At 35.5% G+C, this 22852-nt stretch overlaps 2 protein-coding genes and 1 long non-coding RNA gene across 4 annotated transcripts; 2 read left to right on the top strand and 1 right to left on the bottom strand.

Annotated features, from left to right (window-relative positions):
* Positions 1 to 2370: 2370 nt before the first annotated feature.
* LOC115994605 lies at positions 2371 to 9518 on the top strand. 2 transcript variants are annotated; one of them, XM_031118803.1, is made up of 11 exons: positions 2371 to 2714; positions 2825 to 2925; positions 3011 to 3143; positions 3227 to 3274; positions 3399 to 3525; positions 3709 to 4235; positions 4408 to 4522; positions 5445 to 5497; positions 8268 to 8374; positions 8469 to 8556; positions 8993 to 9518. In XM_031118803.1, exons 1-11 carry the CDS (start codon positions 2556 to 2558, stop codon positions 9299 to 9301), a joined length of 1767 nt encoding a protein of 588 aa, XP_030974663.1. In that variant the 5' UTR covers positions 2371 to 2555; the 3' UTR covers positions 9302 to 9518. The 2 variants fall into 2 exon arrangements, with proteins under 2 accessions (XP_030974663.1, XP_030974664.1); XM_031118804.1 differs by lacking the exon at positions 3227 to 3274.
* A 1745-nt stretch (positions 9519 to 11263) lies between these two features.
* Positions 11264 to 12555, top strand: LOC115994606. The gene is made up of 3 exons (XR_004093238.1): positions 11264 to 11416; positions 11511 to 11598; positions 12035 to 12555. It is a non-coding gene; the product is annotated as an uncharacterized LOC115994606 (long non-coding RNA).
* A 2861-nt stretch (positions 12556 to 15416) lies between these two features.
* Positions 15417 to 22582, bottom strand: LOC115995402 (probable leucine-rich repeat receptor-like protein kinase At5g49770). The gene is made up of 19 exons (XM_031119956.1): positions 22140 to 22582; positions 21884 to 22007; positions 21726 to 21797; positions 21521 to 21595; positions 21336 to 21407; positions 21083 to 21244; positions 20836 to 20910; positions 20684 to 20755; positions 20488 to 20559; positions 20306 to 20374; positions 20136 to 20210; positions 19928 to 19999; positions 19695 to 19829; positions 19133 to 19605; positions 18867 to 19019; positions 18602 to 18741; positions 18299 to 18518; positions 17717 to 17952; positions 15417 to 16134 (listed from the first exon to the last, which is right to left on the bottom strand). The coding sequence occupies exons 1-19, from the start codon at positions 22225 to 22227 to the stop codon at positions 15616 to 15618; spliced, it is 2904 nt and encodes a 967-aa protein (XP_030975816.1). The 5' UTR covers positions 22228 to 22582; the 3' UTR covers positions 15417 to 15615.
* Positions 22583 to 22852: the final 270 nt, after the last annotated feature.

Raw genomic sequence — 22852 nt, 5'->3', positions numbered from 1 at the left:
ATGGGTGGGGTCAGCAAACTAAAAGTCTACCAGGCAAACACAAATATGAAACAAAGCAAAAACTAAAGTAAAAAAATGAAAGAAGAGCAAACTGGCAGAGTCTGAGACGGAGCAAAGAAGAAGAAGAAGAAGAAGAAGGGGCGACCTCTAGGATGGCTGGGGTTTTTTTTTAGGCAATCGATGCTAGGTAATGAATTGCTGTGCTAAGTAACGAGTTTGCCAGTTTAGGGATTTTTCTTTTTTCTTTTTTCCTGCTTTTTCTTCTAAAAAATGGTCCCGGCCGAAATTGACCGGAATTTTTCGGAATGGCCGGAATGATCCGAAACTGGCCGGAATTGGACCCGAGGTGGAATGAGTGGTATTACCGTTCCGGATTGCATGCCGGTATGAGAAATTCCGGCCATTTCAACCGGAACGGAACGGATTTAATAACAATGGTTTGAACTTTCATTTTGTTGCTAGCTTTGATTTCAAGTATATACATTTTGTTTTTTGTTATGTGTGTCATGTATTACATATTCCAAAATCAAAAATTTCATGTTCCAGAGAAAACGAATTTGTTTGAGATTGAAAGGTTTGGTGATTTTTCTGTGTACAACCTTCAGTTTTTAGACAACAAAATCTTATTGCTATTAATTTGGTTTACAATGAATACTTAAAGGACGGACGAGGTTACTGCACCATGAACATGTTTAGCCTTAGACGAACATATCTCCAAGTGAGAGAAATTGAACCATTGCTAATCAAGTCCAACCGTTATGGAACGTAGACTCAAATAATGTAACTTCCATAGCAGTTATGGAAGTTACCTCCAAACCTTTTAGACTCCTCAACAATAGGAACGGTTACCAAACAAGTAACCGCTCCCCACATGTTATATAAATGCTCGCCAATGAAAGAGTAAGGGATTTCGATTCTGAGACTTCCAATTTACTGGGAATCACAAAAAGGCTAACTTTACCATCGGAGGGTTCTTGGCCGGCTTCCACCGGTCTCCTCTGATTTTCTGTTTGTTTTCTCAGGATTCAGTCACAAACTCATCAACGCCCGAGACTTTCAACCCACTGATATCACAGGATTCATCAGAGGCTGCTTTGGGATTACATCATTGTACAATTATGAGAGCAGAATTTGAGTTCCAGCCGAGAGGGTTAATTGGTGAGTTGAGTGTTTGGAGGTATGGGTTTTAATAAATATATGTTTGAAATCAAACTCTTTTGTCAGCTTTTTTGAGTTTTGTCATTTCCAAAACTTTGTCAGTGGGTGGGGGTCAGCAAACTAAAAGTCTACCAGGCAAACACAAATATGAAACAAAGCAAAAACTTGACAAAGCAAAAACTAAAGTAAAAAACGAAAGAAGAGCAGACTGGTAGAGTCTGAGACGGAGCAAAGAAGAAGAAGAAGAAGAAGAAAGGGTGACCTCTGGGATGGTTGGGTTTTTTTTTTTAGGCAATCGACGCTAGGTAATGAATTGTTGTGCTATGTAACAAGTTTGTCAGTTTAGGGATTTTTCTTTTTTCCTTTTTCCTGTTTTTTCTTCTAAAAAATGGTACCAGCCAAGATTTACATTTCGCCCGAAATTGACCAAAATTTTCCAGAATGGCCGGAATGATCCGAAACTGGCCGGAATTGGACCCGAGGTGGAATGAGTGATATTACCATTCCGGATTGCATCCCGGTACGAGAAATTCATGCCGTTTCAACCGGAACGAAACAGATTTAATAACAATGGTTTGAACTTTCATTTTGTTGCTGGCTTTGATTTCAAGTCTATACATTTTGTTTTTTGTTATGTGTGTCATGTATTACATATTCCAAAATCGAAAATTTCATGTTCCAGAGAAAACGAATTTGTTTGAGATTGAATGGTTTGGTGATTTTTCTGTGTACAACCTTCAGTTTTTAGACAACAAAATCTTATTGCTATTAATTTGGTTTACAATGAATACTTACCGTTACTTTGGTTTTATAGGCATTTATTAACTTTATAAAACTTAAAGACTAACTATTCACAAACACAACTACTGGTATTTGCACCCCCCAAAAAAAAAAAAAAAAATTTCCTTACACCTACACGTTTATACACACTTTTAAAAACTTGAAAGTTAATAATTTACATCAATTATAATTTGGAATTATCATATTTTTCACTCACAAAAATACTTAGGAGTGTGATGAATATCATGTGTTTATGGTGAAATAATTTTTTGTCACACCCCTAAGTTTTTTTATAATTGAAAAATGTAGTAATTTTAAATTTTAATAAATGCTCTAAATTAACCATTATCCAAAAAATAAAAAAACAGTAGTGTCTAATAATTTTATTATTACAATACTAAAAAATGAAAAACAAAAACAAATGAAAACAAAATAAACAAGCGGGGGGATATAGTACTACCACTACCAGGAGGAGGAGGCGAAAGAGGAATGGCGTATGGAAATTAGAAAAGAAAGGAGTCGGGTGCTTTTGTTATATTAAGAGGGGAGAGGATTGAGAATTAAATGAGAAAAGTAGCAGTGGTGGTTGAGTTGCAGTAGTAAATTGGAGATTAGCGATGGGTGAGGGTGATAGTGGTAGTAGTAGTAGTCAGGGTCAGGGTCCTGTTGTATCATTCAAGATAAACAGGAAATCGGAAGCCGCTTCCGTTCTCAAATCTTCAATTGCCTCAAAGCTCCCTGACTTCCTCTCTGATTACTCCGACGAAGTTCTCGCTGTAAGTCAAGTCTGAAATTTCTTCAATCAAATCAAATCCATTTCCGATGTTTGTTTTTATTTGATTCTCTTCTTTTCTGTGTATAAAAAAAACAAACAAACAAACAACAGGAATATATAACGGTGCTTGTTTGCAACGGAAAGCATCAATATCAGGCAAGGGATGATTTGGAGGCATTTCTTGGCAAGAAAAGTGCCGATTTCGTTTCTTGGTATGTATGTCTCCTTCCCTCGCCCAGGCCTCCTTCTTCTTCTTCTTCTTCAATCAATCAATCTGTCTTTCTTTTTTGTGTGTAGGTTATGGGGTCTTCTCTTCAATCGTGCTCGTCAATCTGATTCACAGATTACTATTACTGCTTTATCAGATCCGATACATGTTGCATCTGTCACTACCAAAGATCCCCATGCATTTCCCTCCTCCTTCTCATTGGTATATGCATTCATTTGCATTTCGCATTTTGCATTTTGCATCACACTACCAAAAATTATATATACATATTTTTTAATGTGCAGACCAAAAAGGAAACCTGCATTCACTCTATCAATAAATCTAATTCCAAGGTTGGCAAGCCAAGAACTATAATTAAAATTATTATTAGTACATTGGATTTTTTTTTTTTTTAAATAAATTTATTTGTCTAACTTATGTGTACATATCTGCTTGCATATTTCATTTGTAGAGCAGATTGTTAATTGCGAGTCCAATCCATTACCATTACCTAACAGGCAGCTTTTACAACCAAAAAGAGGAATAAAAACACCCTCTACCTCTACCCATTTAAAGTCCTCTTCCCCAATCCCATGGCCATCTGGTGAGGTTTCTATTTCTTAGCTTACCAAGCTTTGCATATCATGTGTACTCCTTCTACTTTCAATATTATCTCATTCATCCTTCATTTGTAACAATGTAGAATATGCTAGGGAATGTAATTGTATACTGGTTTAATTGTGGTTGCTCATATGCCAATCACATTGAACAATTTTTTCCCTTGCAGAAAACCCTCATCCCAGACATATTTCTGCCCCTAATGTCACTGGAACAAACCTTTCTGCACAACCCGCAGCTGTGGTATCCCACCGCATTGATAGGCCACGGGGTAGCGTTTGGGATAGACTGGGCAAGCCATGTGATGACATATCTCAAGGAAGCAGGACTGTTGATGTTAGTGGTGTTGTTTTTGTGAAGCAACAGGAGCAAATACTTAATGCAAAACTATCAGTAGTTCCTGTTCCAAATGGTGATCAAAGCAGGACCATCACAGGGGAAGTTACTCGGCTTGGTAACAACCTTTCTGAGACTAGAAAGTTGCCAGATGTTGTGGGTACAAAGTGTGATCCTCATTCTGTGAGTAACATCAAGCGAAAAAGACACTTTGGTGAAATTAGTACTGGCCTTGGTGCTGATTCTGTTCCTGTGGTGGATGAAAGGAATTTGGATCTTCAATGCAAAGAAAATACACAGGATTTCAAGAATTCAAACTTGACCAAGGATTCCAAAACCACAACTCCAAACATGGCTTCAGTATGTTCTCTTCCTGCTAAACCAATGTCATTGAATAATGGATAGAAACATGGTTGCTAATCACAGTACACAAATTTGAGAGGGTTTACTTTGTGGCCCTTTGGGAACATCACAGAAATCAGAATGATATGGAGAGAGGGTTTTACTTTGTTCAATGTCCTTATGTATGCAGGAAGTTTTAGATGTGAAGCAACGATTGCATCAGATCGAGATTGAAATGTCCAAGCTACGATCTAGGCGTCTGGCAATGGAAAAAGATGGAAAGCCCAATTTGTTGTTGAATTCTCGTAAGGCCATTCCATAAAATTTCTAAAGCATTGGATTTGTTTAAGGTTTTAAATGTTTTTCAGTTTTCTTTAGAATTTGAGCTAATTTGCCATTGTTATTGTAGGAAAAAGGGGTGGGGGTTGGTGGAGAATGAAGTTACAGTAGGGGGAGGGGGGGCGGTGGGGTTGGGGTTCCTTAGGTTTTTTTTTTTTTTTTTAATTTCTTTCTCCTGTTACTTCTCAGACAGGACATAATACTTTCTTTTATTTGTGTAAATTCTATGCTGACAAATAAGTATTTCTACAAATCGATAGTGTGTTCAGATCAAATGTTGATCCTCTTTTAGTAGAATGGAACTAAATGTTGAGAATAGTATTGAAACACGGTTAGTTATGCCCCCAGATTCCTAGTAGAAACTACTTGTAGGCGATATTCAGAATAGCAATACAGAAATATGTTTCAAATACTGGAAAAGGCATTTACAAAGGTTGCTTCATTTTTGGCCTTTTACCTCTTCAATTTGGATTTGACACTTTTAATTATTACACTATCAGCAGAGGATCAGTCTTCTTCTTTTTTATCTTCTGAATATTATAATGAAGAAAGTAAATCCTAGTTTCAAAATTTTCACTTTCTGAAAACTTTTATTTTTGTGGAGGCACATTTGAATTTTTCTTACAGTTCAAATGATCAATCATCTTCTAGTTAGGTCTTCACGGGCACTGCTGTTCTCCCCTATTGAATTTACAGATTCTTCTCTTTAATTGATACTCACTTTTTGAACCTTTCCTTTTTCTTTCTTTCTTCTTCTTCTCTTACTTTTTTTACAAAGTTCTGATATGTAGTAAGCTTAATTAGTTGACAGTGAAGATCATTAAGTGTCTAGTATGGTACTAAATGCTAAACTTCATGCAGGATTTTTATTGACTTGTTTGTTTGCAGGTTCATCGAGACTTCCAGAAGAAGACAGTGAAAGAACCGTGCTTGTGACAAATGTAAACTCAAAAAACTTTTTTTTTTTTTTTTTTGAGAAACCAAAGAAAACTTTCTAGCTCCCTTAATCACTATTAAATAATTTTAATCCTCATAATTGTTTCTTAGTTGTTTATACTATTTCTGTTTAGTCTGCTTTAGCCGTCCATGTTAGCCAAGCTAATCGATGCATGTTCTTTGGTGACAGTTACTAAGGCCTATATCTCATGTCTTTTGTTTCTAGTTATAATCTTGAACATAAATCATCAGACTATTCCTCAAATAGAATGACCTAAATGTTTTTTAGGATACATCTCCTAACAATTTTAGTTAAGTGGCTACCAAAAATTGATTCAAAATAGATATCTTAGCCTTTACTATTGAGAGAAAGATCATCCTGATTATAGTTCAACATAATTAGATCTTTTTGCTTTTTTACTTATCAAAAAAGAAAAAATAGATCTTTTTACTTTTTGCCCCCCTTCCTCAGATGACAACATATTAGATTTGGTGCTAATGGTCATGGAGTAGAGAAGATATGGCCCCAGCTATGAGTTTTTGTGTCACTTTGATTAACTGTGTTGTGCCAAAAGTCTTGTAAATCAACTGATATCTCTTGGTGTTTCCAACAAAGACATTCAAGATTATAATCCCCCTCTATCATTGTAACTATTGAAAAACCTGATTAACAGTGTTATATGAATGTCAACAAAATTACCGATATCAGTTTGTGAGACAGATTTAGATTGTTTTTGCAGGGGAGGCAAATCCTAAAATGTGAAATATTGATTTCAAAAAACTCCTGTTTGCTTTAGAATTTCAAACTACTATTTTCTTGAGGATGTTTAGTTACACACACTCAGTGGATTTTGAATCCGTGATGTAGAGGTGATTCAATTTTTAAGGTTTTAAATAAATTTTAATCAAAAGGCCAAGACTATATGCTTGTCAAGTATGCTTGTATTCAATGCTACAATATAGCCAGCTTGGCACTTCATAATTTATTAGTAATGTTATTCTTTGGCTCCAATTCCAAATTGGCCTTGGATGAATGCTCATCTCTTGGAGATGATGCCAAAGTTATGTTGGAGCAGAGACTCGGCATCAGAGGAAAATGTGGTTTCTTGATTAAATGGTGGCAAAGTATAGGAAAAGATTGAGGTTTTAATTTTCTGAAGTTTTGGAAAGGGGAATAGGGGGTTATTGGTTCAAATTGAGCTGGAAATTACTGAATGTTGATGGTTTTTAAGTTTCTGGAAGCAAGAATGATGGTTGCTGGGTTTTCATGAAGCGGTTTAAGGGATTTTAGTGTAGCTAGGATCTTAAAATAGTGGTAGGGAATTGATTTGGGTTGTGGAAAAAAGGTTTTGTCATGAAAATCTATAGACATTCGCTGCTGGTTGTGATCAATGGAACATAAAGAAGAAGAAAATAATTTCTGGACATCACCCCTGGAATATCCTAAGCATCATCACACCTAGGTTTCCTATGTACCACACCTCGTTATAGGAGTGAAAGCCTTACATCAATATAGTCAGAATTCTAGCAATGCCAATTTTAGGACATAATCCAAATTTTGAAAACTACTAACACTATGTTTTTACTACTAAAGACTACAATAATAAGTGATGCAGCCATGGAAGATTGATTTGCCATTACTTTGCAAATTCACCTATTTAATATTTATTTTATTGGGTACACATGTGGAGTCCAATTGAAGTAAAAGTCGCGTGATTTTAAAAGGTCTAAGTATGAATTGGGTTTCTATTTAGTAGTTATGGTCAATTTTATATTTAGGGGCAAATGTGTAATTTCCACAAGTCCTGCAAATTATGGGTATTTTGGTGCTTTAGTTGAGTCTAGAATTTTCTAGGAGATCCGAAGTATCTTAGGTTTTAGTTTCTTTGAGTCCAAGTTAGTCTTTTATTAAGTTTTAGTTTACTAGTTAAGCTAGTAGTCCTCTTAATAGTAGAAGTCCTAACACTATATATATTTGTGTTCCACTGCTCCTTGCATTCAAAGGAGACTGGAACTGATTAATAAAATTATGGAGTGTTTTGAGCATTGAGGCATGTTGGCTGATGTATTCTTTCTCGTCTCTCTCCTCTTTTCCTTCTTCCTTACAACCCCAAATCAAGCCTTATCTTTAACCTGTTAAATTCCTGAATTGCCACATACTTCTACCAAATAACTCATTAAACCACCTTTTAATTCCCAATACAACCCATACCCAACAACTCTAAATCCTATTTATACAAATCCTCCTAATCCTTTACCCACGACAACCACGCGTAGACAAATTCCCCAATTTTTCCTACGTCACTAAGGACCAAATACCATTACCTAAAATGAACACAAGTACAGCTTGAGTCTGAAAAATCTTGAAATTTCAAACACATCTCTCACACTAAAATTCAAGAAAATATAAATAAAACTAATTTCTAATAGAAGCAACTTTCATATAGAAGAGTGACCTATGGAGGATCCCAATTGGACCTCATGTTGAAGCTAAACCAGATTTTAGGAGTTATTGGCATGCATTTGATCTGCCTTTCCTTTGAGGTGATTGTGTCAACTTTTGAAGTTCTATTTGTTTAGTGTATTTCAAATTAAGTGGCAAGGAATTAAGTGACAAGGAATTATTTCCTTAAAATTTAATCAAACTGTTACAAAAAAGAAAAAAAAAAAGCGGTAGGGCACTTTACAATTTCAATGTCATTATGTTTGGACAAGTTTCTCCCATTGATAATAACAAGTGGATTGTTTTAACATAGTTTGGTCTGGAAATATCAGGTACATTTTGCAGCAACTAAAGAAGGGTTGTCATTGTACTTTGCCAAATGTGGGGAGATTGCCAACTTGGTGATTTTGATTGATGAAGCTACTGCACAACCAAAAGGGTAAATAACATTTTTCATCATTTATTCTGTTATGGCTGCTGACTATGTCGATAACTTTGTCTGGGACAGGTTACTGAAATTACTTCTCTTTTAGGTCTGCTTATATTACTTTTTCCAGCAAGGAGTCTGTTGACAAAGCATTAGAATTGAGTGGGACTACATTTTTGTCAAGGACTATAAAGGTAAACACTTCCTGATGTATCACATAATCTATTCGATCATTCTTGGCTGCAATATGGCTATTTGATGATTAAGCAGTTAGAAAAGGATTGAACTGATACAAATTTATGTAGATTGACTCTATTTTGTCAAATGACTTGATTGAGGTTGATATTTTGAAAACCTGATAGTTGTGTTTCACTGAAAACTTGTGAGGATGGAATTGAATTAAATGATGAAATTCTGACATGTGCTGTTATCTAACTCATTGTCCCCCTCCCCTGATCTGGGTGGCAACCCTTCTTTTCCCACTATTTTTCTGCTAAAGTTTTCAAATATAGGGAAACACCACAGGTTGGTATAAATTTCTCAGACTCAAAATGATCTAAATAGTTATACTAGAGATTAAGATAGTTGATAATGAATTTTTTTTCAATTACCCTTGAAATCCCTGTGTAGGTGCTGAGGAAGGTAGAAACAGCTGCTTCAACTTCTGGACCAGCCCTGCTTGCTGGGAGGCAGTGCCAAACACCTTTAACTCACATCAACAGAAATTTTATCCCCAACAAACTATATTGTTCAAGCTCTCCTCTACAATGGCGAAGAGTGTCCATCTCTACCCTATCAGAACCATCTGCAGCTTCAACAAATGATAAACTGAAAGGAGCTGCGTCATCTACCTTCCAACAACAGCTTCCTAGTTCAACTGCATCATTGAGAACCAGTGAAGTAAAGTCTTTGTCTAGAGTGCACCCAGCAGCTTCCTAATTTTTCTGAAAATCATATAAACTAATTGGTTGCAAAGCCTTGAATCTGTTGAGGGATCAATGTCTCTTTAGTGGGATAGTAGTGACCTTAGTAGATGCTGACAATAATGTGCTAGTAGTTGGATTCTGGAGTTTGATGAGCATCCGCTTAATTTGAAAGTCTAGTTAACCTTTGAACCGAAGATTAAAATGAATTAAGATGCAAATTTCTTATCTTCCTTTTCTTTTGTTTCCACTATATTTTGCTGATTTGGTTCGTGATGAGGTCTGTTGATCCTCTAGGTAGATTTTGCACCAGATAAAATTATATATAGATTTGTAATATACTTTCACAGTTCTAGTGGGGCTAGGAGATGTGTGTGTTACTGTGTTAACATAAATTACATGTATAAGATCAGTGGTATTTTTTTCAGACTAAAATGTTCTTGGTAGTGGCAACAATTACTGAATGTTGATGGTTTTTAAGTTTCTGGAAGCAAGAATGATGGTTGCTGGGTTTTCATGAAGCGGTTTAAGGGATTTTAGTGTAGCTAGGATCTTAAAATAGTGGTAGGGAATTGATTTGGGTTGTGGAAAAAAGGTTTTGTCATGAAAATCTATAGACATTCGCTGCTGGTTGTGATCAATGGAACATAAAGAAGAAGAAAATAATTTCTGGACATCACCCCTGGAATATCCTAAGCATCATCACACCTAGGTTTCCTATGTACCACACCTCGTTATAGGAGTGAAAGCCTTACATCAATATAGTCAGAATTCTAGCAATGCCAATTTTAGGACATAATCCAAATTTTGAAAACTACTAACACTATGTTTTTACTACTAAAGACTACAATAATAAGTGATGCAGCCATGGAAGATTGATTTGCCATTACTTTGCAAATTCACCTATTTAATATTTATTTTATTGGGTACACATGTGGAGTCCAATTGAAGTAAAAGTCGCGTGATTTTAAAAGGTCTAAGTATGAATTGGGTTTCTATTTAGTAGTTATGGTCAATTTTATATTTAGGGGCAAATGTGTAATTTCCACAAGTCCTGCAAATTATGGGTATTTTGGTGCTTTAGTTGAGTCTAGAATTTTCTAGGAGATCCGAAGTATCTTAGGTTTTAGTTTCTTTGAGTCCAAGTTAGTCTTTTATTAAGTTTTAGTTTACTAGTTAAGCTAGTAGTCCTCTTAATAGTAGAAGTCCTAACACTATATATATTTGTGTTCCACTGCTCCTTGCATTCAAAGGAGACTGGAACTGATTAATAAAATTATGGAGTGTTTTGAGCATTGAGGCATGTTGGCTGATGTATTCTTTCTCGTCTCTCTCCTCTTTTCCTTCTTCCTTACAACCCCAAATCAAGCCTTATCTTTAACCTGTTAAATTCCTGAATTGCCACATACTTCTACCAAATAACTCATTAAACCACCTTTTAATTCCCAATACAACCCATACCCAACAACTCTAAATCCTATTTATACAAATCCTCCTAATCCTTTACCCACGACAACCACGCGTAGACAAATTCCCCAATTTTTCCTACGTCACTAAGGACCAAATACCATTACCTAAAATGAACACAAGTACAGCTTGAGTCTGAAAAATCTTGAAATTTCAAACACATCTCTCACACTAAAATTCAAGAAAATATAAATAAAACTAATTTCTAATAGAAGCAACTTTCATATAGAAGAGTGACCTATGGAGGATCCCAATTGGACCTCATGTTGAAGCTAAACCAGATTTTAGGAGTTATTGGCATGCATTTGATCTGCCTTTCCTTTGAGGTGATTGTGTCAACTTTTGAAGTTCTATTTGTTTAGTGTATTTCAAATTAAGTGGCAAGGAATTAAGTGACAAGGAATTATTTCCTTAAAATTTAATCAAACTGTTACAAAAAAGAAAAAAAAAAAGCGGTAGGGCACTTTACAATTTCAATGTCATTATGTTTGGACAAGTTTCTCCCATTGATAATAACAAGTGGATTGTTTTAACATAGTTTGGTCTGGAAATATCAGGTACATTTTGCAGCAACTAAAGAAGGGTTGTCATTGTACTTTGCCAAATGTGGGGAGATTGCCAACTTGGTGATTTTGATTGATGAAGCTACTGCACAACCAAAAGGGTAAATAACATTTTTCATCATTTATTCTGTTATGGCTGCTGACTATGTCGATAACTTTGTCTGGGACAGGTTACTGAAATTACTTCTCTTTTAGGTCTGCTTATATTACTTTTTCCAGCAAGGAGTCTGTTGACAAAGCATTAGAATTGAGTGGGACTACATTTTTGTCAAGGACTATAAAGGTAAACACTTCCTGATGTATCACATAATCTATTCGATCATTCTTGGCTGCAATATGGCTATTTGATGATTAAGCAGTTAGAAAAGGATTGAACTGATACAAATTTATGTAGATTGACTCTATTTTGTCAAATGACTTGATTGAGGTTGATATTTTGAAAACCTGATAGTTGTGTTTCACTGAAAACTTGTGAGGATGGAATTGAATTAAATGATGAAATTCTGACATGTGCTGTTATCTAACTCATTGTCCCCCTCCCCTGATCTGGGTGGCAACCCTTCTTTTCCCACTATTTTTCTGCTAAAGTTTTCAAATATAGGGAAACACCACAGGTTGGTATAAATTTCTCAGACTCAAAATGATCTAAATAGTTATACTAGAGATTAAGATAGTTGATAATGAATTTTTTTTCAATTACCCTTGAAATCCCTGTGTAGGTGCTGAGGAAGGTAGAAACAGCTGCTTCAACTTCTGGACCAGCCCTGCTTGCTGGGAGGCAGTGCCAAACACCTTTAACTCACATCAACAGAAATTTTATCCCCAACAAACTATATTGTTCAAGCTCTCCTCTACAATGGCGAAGAGTGTCCATCTCTACCCTATCAGAACCATCTGCAGCTTCAACAAATGATAAACTGAAAGGAGCTGCGTCATCTACCTTCCAACAACAGCTTCCTAGTTCAACTGCATCATTGAGAACCAGTGAAGTAAAGTCTTTGTCTAGAGTGCACCCAGCAGCTTCCTAATTTTTCTGAAAATCATATAAACTAATTGGTTGCAAAGCCTTGAATCTGTTGAGGGATCAATGTCTCTTTAGTGGGATAGTAGTGACCTTAGTAGATGCTGACAATAATGTGCTAGTAGTTGGATTCTGGAGTTTGATGAGCATCCGCTTAATTTGAAAGTCTAGTTAACCTTTGAACTGAAGATTAAAATGAATTAAGATGCAAATTTCTTATCTTCCTTTTCTTTTGTTTCCACTATATTTTGCTGATTTGGTTCGTGATGAGGTCTGTTGATCCTCTAGGTAGATTTTGCACCAGATAAAATTATATATAGATTTGTAATATACTTTCACAGTTCTAGTGGGGCTAGGAGATGTGTGTGTTACTGTGTTAACATAAATTACATGTATAAGATCAGTGGTATTTTTTTCAGACTAAAATGTTCTTGGTAGTGGCAACAATTTTCTTGTTAATTTGGTAGTTTGAAGTTGGATGTCAAGCAAACAATTTCTCAGACTTTTGTGGATTTCGAGTCAGCTGTGTTCGACTTTGAAGGATGGTCACTAAAACTACTACTTTCTACCTTTTCAGATTGGCAAGCAATCTATAAATCACAGGAGTAGAAATATATTTCATAATTCTTTCCTTTATTTTTTAAACTAACTAAATACCCCCATTACATTACTTTCTCAGTTAAATCTGATGGAATCTTTTAATTCCAAAAATATTCAACCGTGAAATGTCTAAAACACTACCAAAAATACCTCTAACATTAAGCACATGAATGATGAATTGTAATGGTGCTATTGATGTTAGTTTGGATTATTAAACATACAAGACATAGTTAGAACATTTGGAAGTACTAAAATATATAGTTTTTCCTTGCAATTTTCATTTACGCCAAATTTTTCATTACATTATTATTACGTATATAATTTTGAAAATCACTATTGGATACTACATATACAATATCAATTCACAGTTATTGTCGGTGCAATTCTACTAAATACAACACAAAATAAAATAATAAATTACTCAAATAGTATCTCCTAAATTAAATAGGAATAGTTGCATAGGATTGTTTAACTCAATTACAGTTTGTTACGTGCAATATTTTCGCATACAAAATATTTTAATAGAAACAATATAAAAAAATATGTTCATTAGTTTAGAGAAAAAATTACAGCAAAAATCTAAATAATTTTATTTGTATGAAAAGCTAACAAAAGTAAAATCTAATTTTGATTCTAATTGAATTTTATCTAAACTTTGATTTTAAAAAAGCAATATATATATATATATATATTAACTAGTTAGTAATGGACCGTACATAGTCATGGTATATTAAATAAATGACTTATAAACTTGAATTATTTTTAATTATACAAAAAAAGGCTCATAAATATAAAATAATTAAAATTTTATGTTTTTTATTTTTTATTTTTTTTATGGTTTCTTTATGTTGAACTATTCATTTTTTACACTAAATTAACTCAATTGTCATAAAAATTTAAAAACTTAAATTAAATGAAACACGTGACGTAAAATTAAACTTTAATTGAAATCAAATTTTTATACTAAGTTAACCCACTTGACACAAAAATTTAAAAACTTAAATTAGATGATACACGTGGTGCAAAATTAGACTCTAATTGAATTCCAATTTGAAATCTAATTAAATATTCTCTCAGATTTACCTATTAATATATATATATATATATATATATAGAGAGAGAGAGAGAGAGAGAGAGAGAGAGAGATTACTTTAATTAGTGGACTTCCATAAAATATGTAATTGTGGGGCCCAATAATTTGTGGCCCTGGCCCACTTTACATTGAGGCCTAAAACCCGAGCCGAGGAGAGCATTGCTAAGGATATGAAAGTCCAAGTTACCTTAGGACACAGCCGAGGAGAATTCCGTCCTTGGCATCTCGTAATACCCTAAAGGAAAGGATGAACTCAATACAGGAGCAGGGCAAGGGGAAAAACTGCCAATACAGCAATAAAGAACTCTGCATCTGATAGGTCCATATCTTTCACCATGCTATTCAACTTTTACAACCACTCACAACCACTCCAAGTATGGGCTGATAGAACAAGTCTCATCCCCAGAAAATGGAGCTTACATGTGGACATTAGAAGGGGAGTAAATGCTAGTATAAAAGGGAAGGAGAACCAATGGAGAAGGGGATCTGGGGCCAGGAAGCCCTGGGAGAGGAGAATAATAACATTAGGCTCCTCGGACAACGTCTAAAAACCGGAACCATTCATTGTCGCCACTGAAAAAAGTGACCCGGGTCTAGCCTTTCAAGCCCACACTCTACAAATTATATTGTTTGGGCTCTTTACGTACGAGCCCAATGTCATTCGTGGGCCGTTATTAATCGTGTCCTTACAGTAATTATCATACAAATTACAATAAGGTTTTTTTTTTTTTTTTTTGAGTGTTTCAACCTATGACGTCAATTCTTAATGATAGGTCTTTATTTACAAACTAAGACACCAATCGGTTTTTGATGTAGGCGGGGATTGAATTCCAGATCTCTTATTCAATTATCATATATTTTACCAGTTGAGCTAACCGAAACCTACACATACAAAAATAAGGTAAAACGCAAAAACATTAAACGTATTACTCTAAGTCTTTAGTACTAGTGGACTCTCATAAAATTTGTAATTATCTTACATATTACAATAAGGTAAAACACTATAATACAAAGCCGAAGAACAAAATTATCCTGGAGCAACTTGATTAGGAGAGATAAACTCCAATCACAAAACTCAATTGAACTCTATTACTCTCCCCAAAAAAGTTTGGAACTAAAATCGTGACTTAGAATTTTAGTGCAAAAAAAAAAAAAAAAAGTGTGCATGGTTGTGACACATAATTGGTGTGAAATAAACATTGCCCATCTCCATAAAGAGTCTTTTTGTGGGGTCATCATTAACTTATCACCATCAATTTAAGATTAGAGTATTTAGGTCGGTGCCACCCAAGCCACCTTTTAATTTTTGTAATTTTTAAATGAACAATATTTGAAAACATTTTCATATTAATTGGTGCGTCTAGAATAATACTAGTCTATATAAAAATAAGAATAAAATACTAAACTCTATAACTACATCTACATAATCAACAATTTAGAAGGTTGGTCGAGTAGTAACAAAGCCAACGTTCAAGTCTTCTAAATTTTTCCCATATCAATATGCAAACAAATATTTGTGAACATATGACGCTTCAATCTGTGAAAAGCAAAATGAAGAGAAAAACGTAGAACAGAAACCGTATGTGCTACTTGGGTTCGACTTTCGCTGAAAGTGTGTATCCACCACTGTAATCAAAGGCATTGGCATTGCTGTCACTAATAATATTCTTTTTTGGTAAAGTATCATTGTAAGGATGCTTACAGGCGCCATTTGAAGCTCCAAAGTCAGTGGCGGACGAGGATGCGGACGTTGAGTTTGTAGTCATCCCATCGTTATGTAAAATAGTCTCAAGTGTCTTTACCACTTCACTCATTGTAGGACGGTCTGCAGCTGAATCTTCAACGCATTGCATGGCCAACTCCAAGAACCTCCCAAACCCTAAAAGACTAGCCGTGTTTATAATGGATGAATCAATCATGTCCCTCAAGCCATAGTGCTCTTCATCATACTTATCCATCACCATTCGCACCTCACGGACAATGTACTTTCCTTTCTCAATCGGTTGCTTGGCTGTTACCAGTTCAAGCATAACCACTCCAAAACTGTACACGTCACTCTTCTCAGTTAACTGTTGCGTCATGTAGTATTCAGGATCCAGATAACCCTGCAAGAAGAAGCCATTTTGTGAACAAAAATTCAACAGAATTTCTTGTGAATGGAGAATCTACATTCATTACATATAGACATGAGATGAGACATCTAATCTACCAATTTTTTGGCCACAACTTTCTATTACTTGCAGTGAGTTCCACTTCTTCCAGCATCTGTCTTCAATAACTACCGGTAATCTCTCTCTCTCTCTCTCTCTCTCTCTCTCTCTGTGTGATATCATGACCTTTCATCATCCTAATTACTTATTAGTCTACCCATCATCCATTATCTTTAACCAATCTACCACAAACATTATGCAGAAGCTAAATCAATCGCTGAAAATCTTAGAACTGCTCACTTCCATAGGCAATAACCAACTCTACTGCCAGTAAGTTAAATAGAGCAGAAGAACTCAAACACAATTTTATAAGAAAAATTTGTAAGGATTTAATCCCAACAAATTTAGGGAGGAAAAAGTGAAGAGGAACTAGGTATGTTTCATTGAACTCTTTAAGTATAAAAATTTGAGATTTATTCAATTCCCAAAGAAAAACCTCATAATATCAAACCTGAGAAAATGCCAACAAGAAGTTCCAATGCTTAGTGATATTCCCAACATCTTAATGGTTCAAATGATCAATTTAGCATAGTAATCAGCTATAGTTAAAGTAGCCAATTTTTTTTATTAAAGCCTCTTGTTATGTTAGGAAGGAAAGTCATGACCGTACATTTTTCAGTTAGGAGGGAAAGTCATCAAATGATATGTTTACACTGGAAGAGCTTGTTTTGAGAAATTTAAAAGGAAAAGCGTTAAAGTAGCAAAATTTTGATTAAAGCCTCTTGGAGTGTTTACAACTTGCATAAGACATTTCATCTAGTTCATTATCTCCAACAGAAATAGTGCACATATATAAATAAATAGATAGAAAAGTGGTGTGCAGACACAAATAAATCTCATGAGTTTTGAGCCTGTTTGATTTTCATACTTCATGAGGTATGAGAAATTGGAAAATACCAAGAGATACAGAATTAGGTAGTACATGAGTTTTTTTATTATTTATTTTTTTTATTATATAATATAGAAATAGTTTAAACCTTTTGGCATTCGTTCCGGATGATTACTCTTTATCATCAGATGAAGACATTAATTAGTTTTTTGGTGTAGATGAGGATCGAACCCCAAATTTTTTATTCAACAGAAAAAGACTTTACCAATTAAATTAACTAAAACTCACGTCTGTCAACATGTTTATACAAGCATGTATGTGTGCCCATCTATATGCCTGCATGTATTTATTTCACTTTCAAATTTAAAAATATGTTGGCCTCATTCCTTGTAATTATGATGAAGGTATGCATCTATTAATGCACATTATTTTACTAGGATGCTTTATTAAGGAGGTTGAGTTGAGGATCATCATCTGGTTAAGCAACTAGCATGGACTCAATAGTATCACTCAAACAAAGATTTGCTTGAATAGATTTAATTTCATTTGACTCCTTTGCATGCAAATGTAGGGAGAAAAGGTAACTACTCATTGAACACATCAGAATGAAGAAATCTGTAGAATAACAGACTCAGGGGTAATAATTACCAGCGTGCCTTTAACTTGAGTTGAAACATGCCCTTTTGAACTGTCTGATACCAGCTTAGACAGGCCAAAATCTGCAACCTTTGCTGTTAAGTTTTCATCCAACAGAATATTGGTGGACTTAACATCTCTATGGATTATAGGAGGATTAGCCAGCTCATGCAGGTAAGCTAGTCCTCTAGCTGAGCCAAGAGCAATGCGGAGTCTTCTCTTCCAATCAAGATGAATGCCAGATCTCCCTACAACTCGTATTTATGCAAACAGTCCTATTAGACATTTAAAAGAGGTGGGTATCAAGTATTTTATAATTTACCAAAGGGAACTCTCATTGTGGATATATTCACAATAAAAATAAAAAAAATGGGATTTTTTTTTTCGATGACATGGAACCTCACCAAGGCCACCTTTGGATCCACCCCTAAGGAGTAATTCATGCATGCTGCAAAAAAAAGTTCTACAACCTAATATGCAACAATAGCCTACTTTAACTATTAGAACATTTTATCTTGTCTAAACCAGCATTGTTTTTGTTTCACTTCATTCGTGTACCTGCCCTTCTGATTAACTTAACTAAGGTGAATGTACCTGACAAGCTCTCCCTAAGAGCTCCATTTGGCATAAATTCGTAGACCAGCATCTGCTCTCCTTGTTCAAAACAAAAACCCACAAGTCCAACGAGATTCTTGTGATGAACTCGAGAAAGCATCTCAATTTCATTCTTGAACTCAAGTCCACCCTGCATTGATCCGTGCTGAGCTCTTTTGATTGCCACAACTTGTCCATCAGAGAGCATCCCTCTATAAACCTAAAGAGAAAATTAGAACAACAGAAACCAATGACTAGAAGCTAAAATTTTCACAAATCTCAACTAGATAGTGGGACATTTACCTTGCCATAGCCTCCGGATCCTATCTCATTACTTTCAGAGAAATTATTGGTGCACTTTTTGAGTTCATCATAAGAGAACCATCTTGCTCCCTTTAATTGTGGTGCACCCCCACTATCTTTGCCACTTGGTGCCCAGGAAGCTGGAAGAGAGAGAAGATTAATGATATAAGCCAACAAATGTCTGGTGTTTCATCTTCCAACATACAGATGCCTGATTTTTGAACAACCCAATCAATCCAAGAGTAGTGATTTATGTATTAATTACCAAATGGTTTACTTAATCCAATGGCTTTTTCTGCACGTTTCTTTTGCTGAATAGCATATGTGCCTACTCCCATGAGCCCCAGAACCAAAATGGCACAGCCAATTGCTATCCCAGCTATTACACCAGTGCTAACAGAAGTTCCTCCATGTGTGGCTGCAGAAAATTTATGTTGTCAGTTCCATACTCTAGCACTAAAATTGCATTCAAGGGTAAAGATATAATTTTCTCAGCTGAGAGAGAGAGAGTACGGATGTGATTTGAACTACCTGGGAAAGCATATGGAGACGCAATAAAATAATAGGGTCCAAACTCTGGAGGTGGCTTATAAGTTTGATTACTCAATTCAAACCCAATTCTCTGTATCTCTGACCTATTAAAATATTTTCCTGTTGGTGGAAAGAGCGCCAGTTGTACTTGAAGATAGTCGTCATTATTGAAGAAGGGATTTTGAAGAGAAACTGAACCGGGAGTGAGGCCCAGTTTCACCCACAGGCTCATTTCCAGTGAATGAAACATATTCACATTGGACAGTTCCCTGAAAAAAGGTCCTCTGAAGTATAATGTCCCTTCATATGGATAGTCACATTCACAACTCTGAGGACTAAGCTTCTGATCAAGGGGACATAATTTACTTCCACAATTAGCCAGGCTCGTAGAATAAGGCTTTGTAGTTTGTTGCTGAAGCTGGCAGTAGTTAGTATTGGAGAGAGCAGTGGTACACACTGGGTTTCCTAATAGTCTGAAGTGCAAAAAATTGACACATAAGATTGATGATTAGGAAAATACAAAATATCATTCAAAAGGGTAAGGGACGATGAGCTCTCTCACATTAATGTATTTGTGTAACTTGAACTCAATGTTACTGAGGAAATCTGGTTGTTTTGCAAATCAACAAGCTGCAATTGTGGGCTAATGTTTTCACCTATGTTCAATGTGTCATTAAATGCATTGCTCCTCAATTTCCTGAGAATTTGAAAGAACAGATTTGTCAAACGTACAGTTTCTCTTTCGCAAAATTATTTTTATCAAATTCTAATGCTCTAAGTCAAATCAGAACATACACTTGCTGTATCTGTGGAAAGCTGAAGAGTTTTTGTGGAACAGGCCCTTGAAGTGATCCATATTCCATAACTCTGGGCACCAATCACATAAGGTTATGACTATAATTCAACAAATTTATCAGATCTCTCATTTACATTTTTTTTTTTTTTTTTTTTTTGTTGGAGAAATGCAGGGAGTATTTTCATCTGTAACCTACTAACGACTTACAGAGTGGTGAGTGATTGTAAGGTTGAGAACCAAATGGGAGCTTCTGATGGGTCAAACAAGTTGTTACTAAGGTCCCTGTTAAAAATAAGCCACCGAGAGGATTCATCAGTACAAGAGAAAAGGCCATAGGAAAATAAAATTGGAAATGCAACTCCATGCCATTCACTTACACATAATTGAGGGAGTTCATTTGAGATAAGTTTGGTAAAGGGCCTGTCAGATTATTGTGGGCTAAATTCCTAAGCACAAAAAGATATGTATATATATTATGAAGAAGAAACGTAAGAGTAACCACCAATTAGATTATATTAAAAGCAACACCAGTGCATAGTGTTAAGAACTAAATACCCACAATTCATTGATGTTTGTAAGGTTGTTGAGATTTGATGGGACATTTCCTGTCAGAGCATTTCTATCAAGCCGACTGTTGCAAATAAGAATAGTTTTAACTCCAATGAAATGTCAAAGAGAGGATGTTTAATGAAGAAAAAAAGGTGCATTAAGGAAAAACGGAAGAAGAAGATTAAATTAAGGTGGTTTTTACTCACAGAACCTCAAGAGTCTGCACAAGTGCTAATGTTGATGGGATACTTCCAGAAAATTGATTTCCATCAAACAAACTGTAATTAAAGAACCATGCGCATTTAGAAGGAGCAAGAGAAATATTGAAACCAAACCGATGCATGGGGTATCAACTTACATGTGTATCAATACCATCTCAGAGCTGAAAAGTTTGGCTGGAATGATACCTGAAAGCTGGTTCTTGTTGAAATGGCTGCAAGATCGTAGAATCAAACTATATATTGTTATTTATCCCAAAAATATTGTTTTGTGCAAAGACTCAATCAAAAATAGTAAAAGATGCAGGTACATTCATCCTTAATAATATTTTTGCACGCACCAGAGTGAATTATTTGGGGTTTGGGGTGGAAAAAAGAAATACTTACAAGTGTTTAGCCTTGAGAAGGAGATCCAAGCCTGGGGTAGTGGAGGTTGATATTGGGAGGTGTCCTGTCAACTGATTATCTGCCAGATCCAGCCAGTAGAGTTTGGAGAGTTTACCCAATGATGGAGGTATCTTACCAGTGAAGTTGTTCGAGTTGAGAGCCCTGAGAGAGAGAGAGAGAGAGGGAGATTAGTTAGTGTTGAATAAATTGCAGACATATTAATTGATTCATGCATAATTTTGGTAGATCTTACAGGAAGGACAGCTCTGCAAGATTGCCCAACTCATCTGGAATATCACCACTGAAGCTGCAGCCAGCTAGAATTCTGAAAGATGGAAAAAAGCTTCAGTTACATAGAAAATAAAACGTAAGAGAGTTGGATCATGGATAAGAAATATATAGGAAAATTGATAACTTTGTTTGTTTATTGGATCTTACAAGATATTTAGCTTTTGCAAATCTCCCAACCGTGGAGAGAGGGAACCTGTGAGTCCTCTGTTGAAGGACAAGTCCCTGGAATTTGGATAATATTAATATCACAACTATTTCAACTTCAATGAACAGACTACTGGACCTATATATTATTAATTAGTACAACTTACTATATTAAAGAAAAAGAGGAAGATCGATCAATAATACTCACAAGGATCTTAATTCAGTGAGTCCCCCAATGTCACCACTGAGTTTCCCTTTTAATCCCATGGTTGATAATCCCCTAAGAAAAAAAATGGAAAACAACACACAGTGAACAAAAAATAGGAAAAGGAAAAGGAAAAGGAAAAGTAACAGAAGAATAATTACAATGCAGTGACCCTTGAATTGTTGCAGGTGACTCCTTCCCAGGATGCTCCACAAGGATCATCTGATTCTTCCCAAGTCGGTGGTGTATTTTGCCATGAGTCCTTTAGAGATTGGAGAGCAGCGGCTGCACGTACCGCACCAATAAAATTGATAGCTAGCGTAATTAATTATATATAATATATAGCCTGCTCATATTACCAAATATAGCAATAGCAAGCATCAAATATAAATATGCACGGAGCACAGGTAAATTTACCATCATGAGGATCTGTAACTGAGGAGATGAGGTGAATTCCTCCTGCAGAGAAGAAAGCTAGAAAGAGAAGCAACCGGATGACTGTCATGGCTACAATAATATTAAATTAATTGTCTCCCTCTCAGTCTCTCTGTATGTGTGTGAAGATTAATTATCAAGAAGGTAACAGGCAGTAGTAGTGTAGGCAATTGTTGTTGGAGAAGGGCCGTAGCAAATTAAGCAATGCATGGCATGGCATGTGCTTGGTTGAGGCTGAGGCCGAGGCTTAGGAGGATAATGGTAGCAGCTCCAAGCTCCAGGCTATAATAAGAAAAATAGTAGTGGGATCTCGGAGCAGAAAGGAGAAAAGGACCTTTTTCCGCTTTGATTTGATTTTTGCTTGTCTTTGAAGCCAATCTAGCCATCCTACTACCTCCACTACCACTACTCCACCACTCATCACCAATGCCATCATACTACTTCTCTCTCATTATAATTTATAATGAATACTACTAACTTATAGTAAGCTAATTAATTACGCTTGCTCCCAGCCCGCAACCACGATGACCAACATCGTCATCATTTTTACGTACTACTTTAGTTAAAGCTTTTTAGTAGCTAATATCTGACGGTTGGACCCCGTCGGGTGATATATATATATATAATTAATATATATTGGGTCCCACTTCTACACAAATCAACAAACAAGCTAGGTGCTCTTCTGCTACTGCCAC

This window comes from Quercus lobata, chromosome 6 (genome assembly GCF_001633185.2).
Source record: "Quercus lobata isolate SW786 chromosome 6, ValleyOak3.0 Primary Assembly, whole genome shotgun sequence".
Taxonomy (NCBI): domain Eukaryota; kingdom Viridiplantae; phylum Streptophyta; class Magnoliopsida; order Fagales; family Fagaceae; genus Quercus; species Quercus lobata.
Note: the sequence above shows the minus strand (reverse complement) of the source record. Positions and strands in the feature narration are given on the sequence as shown.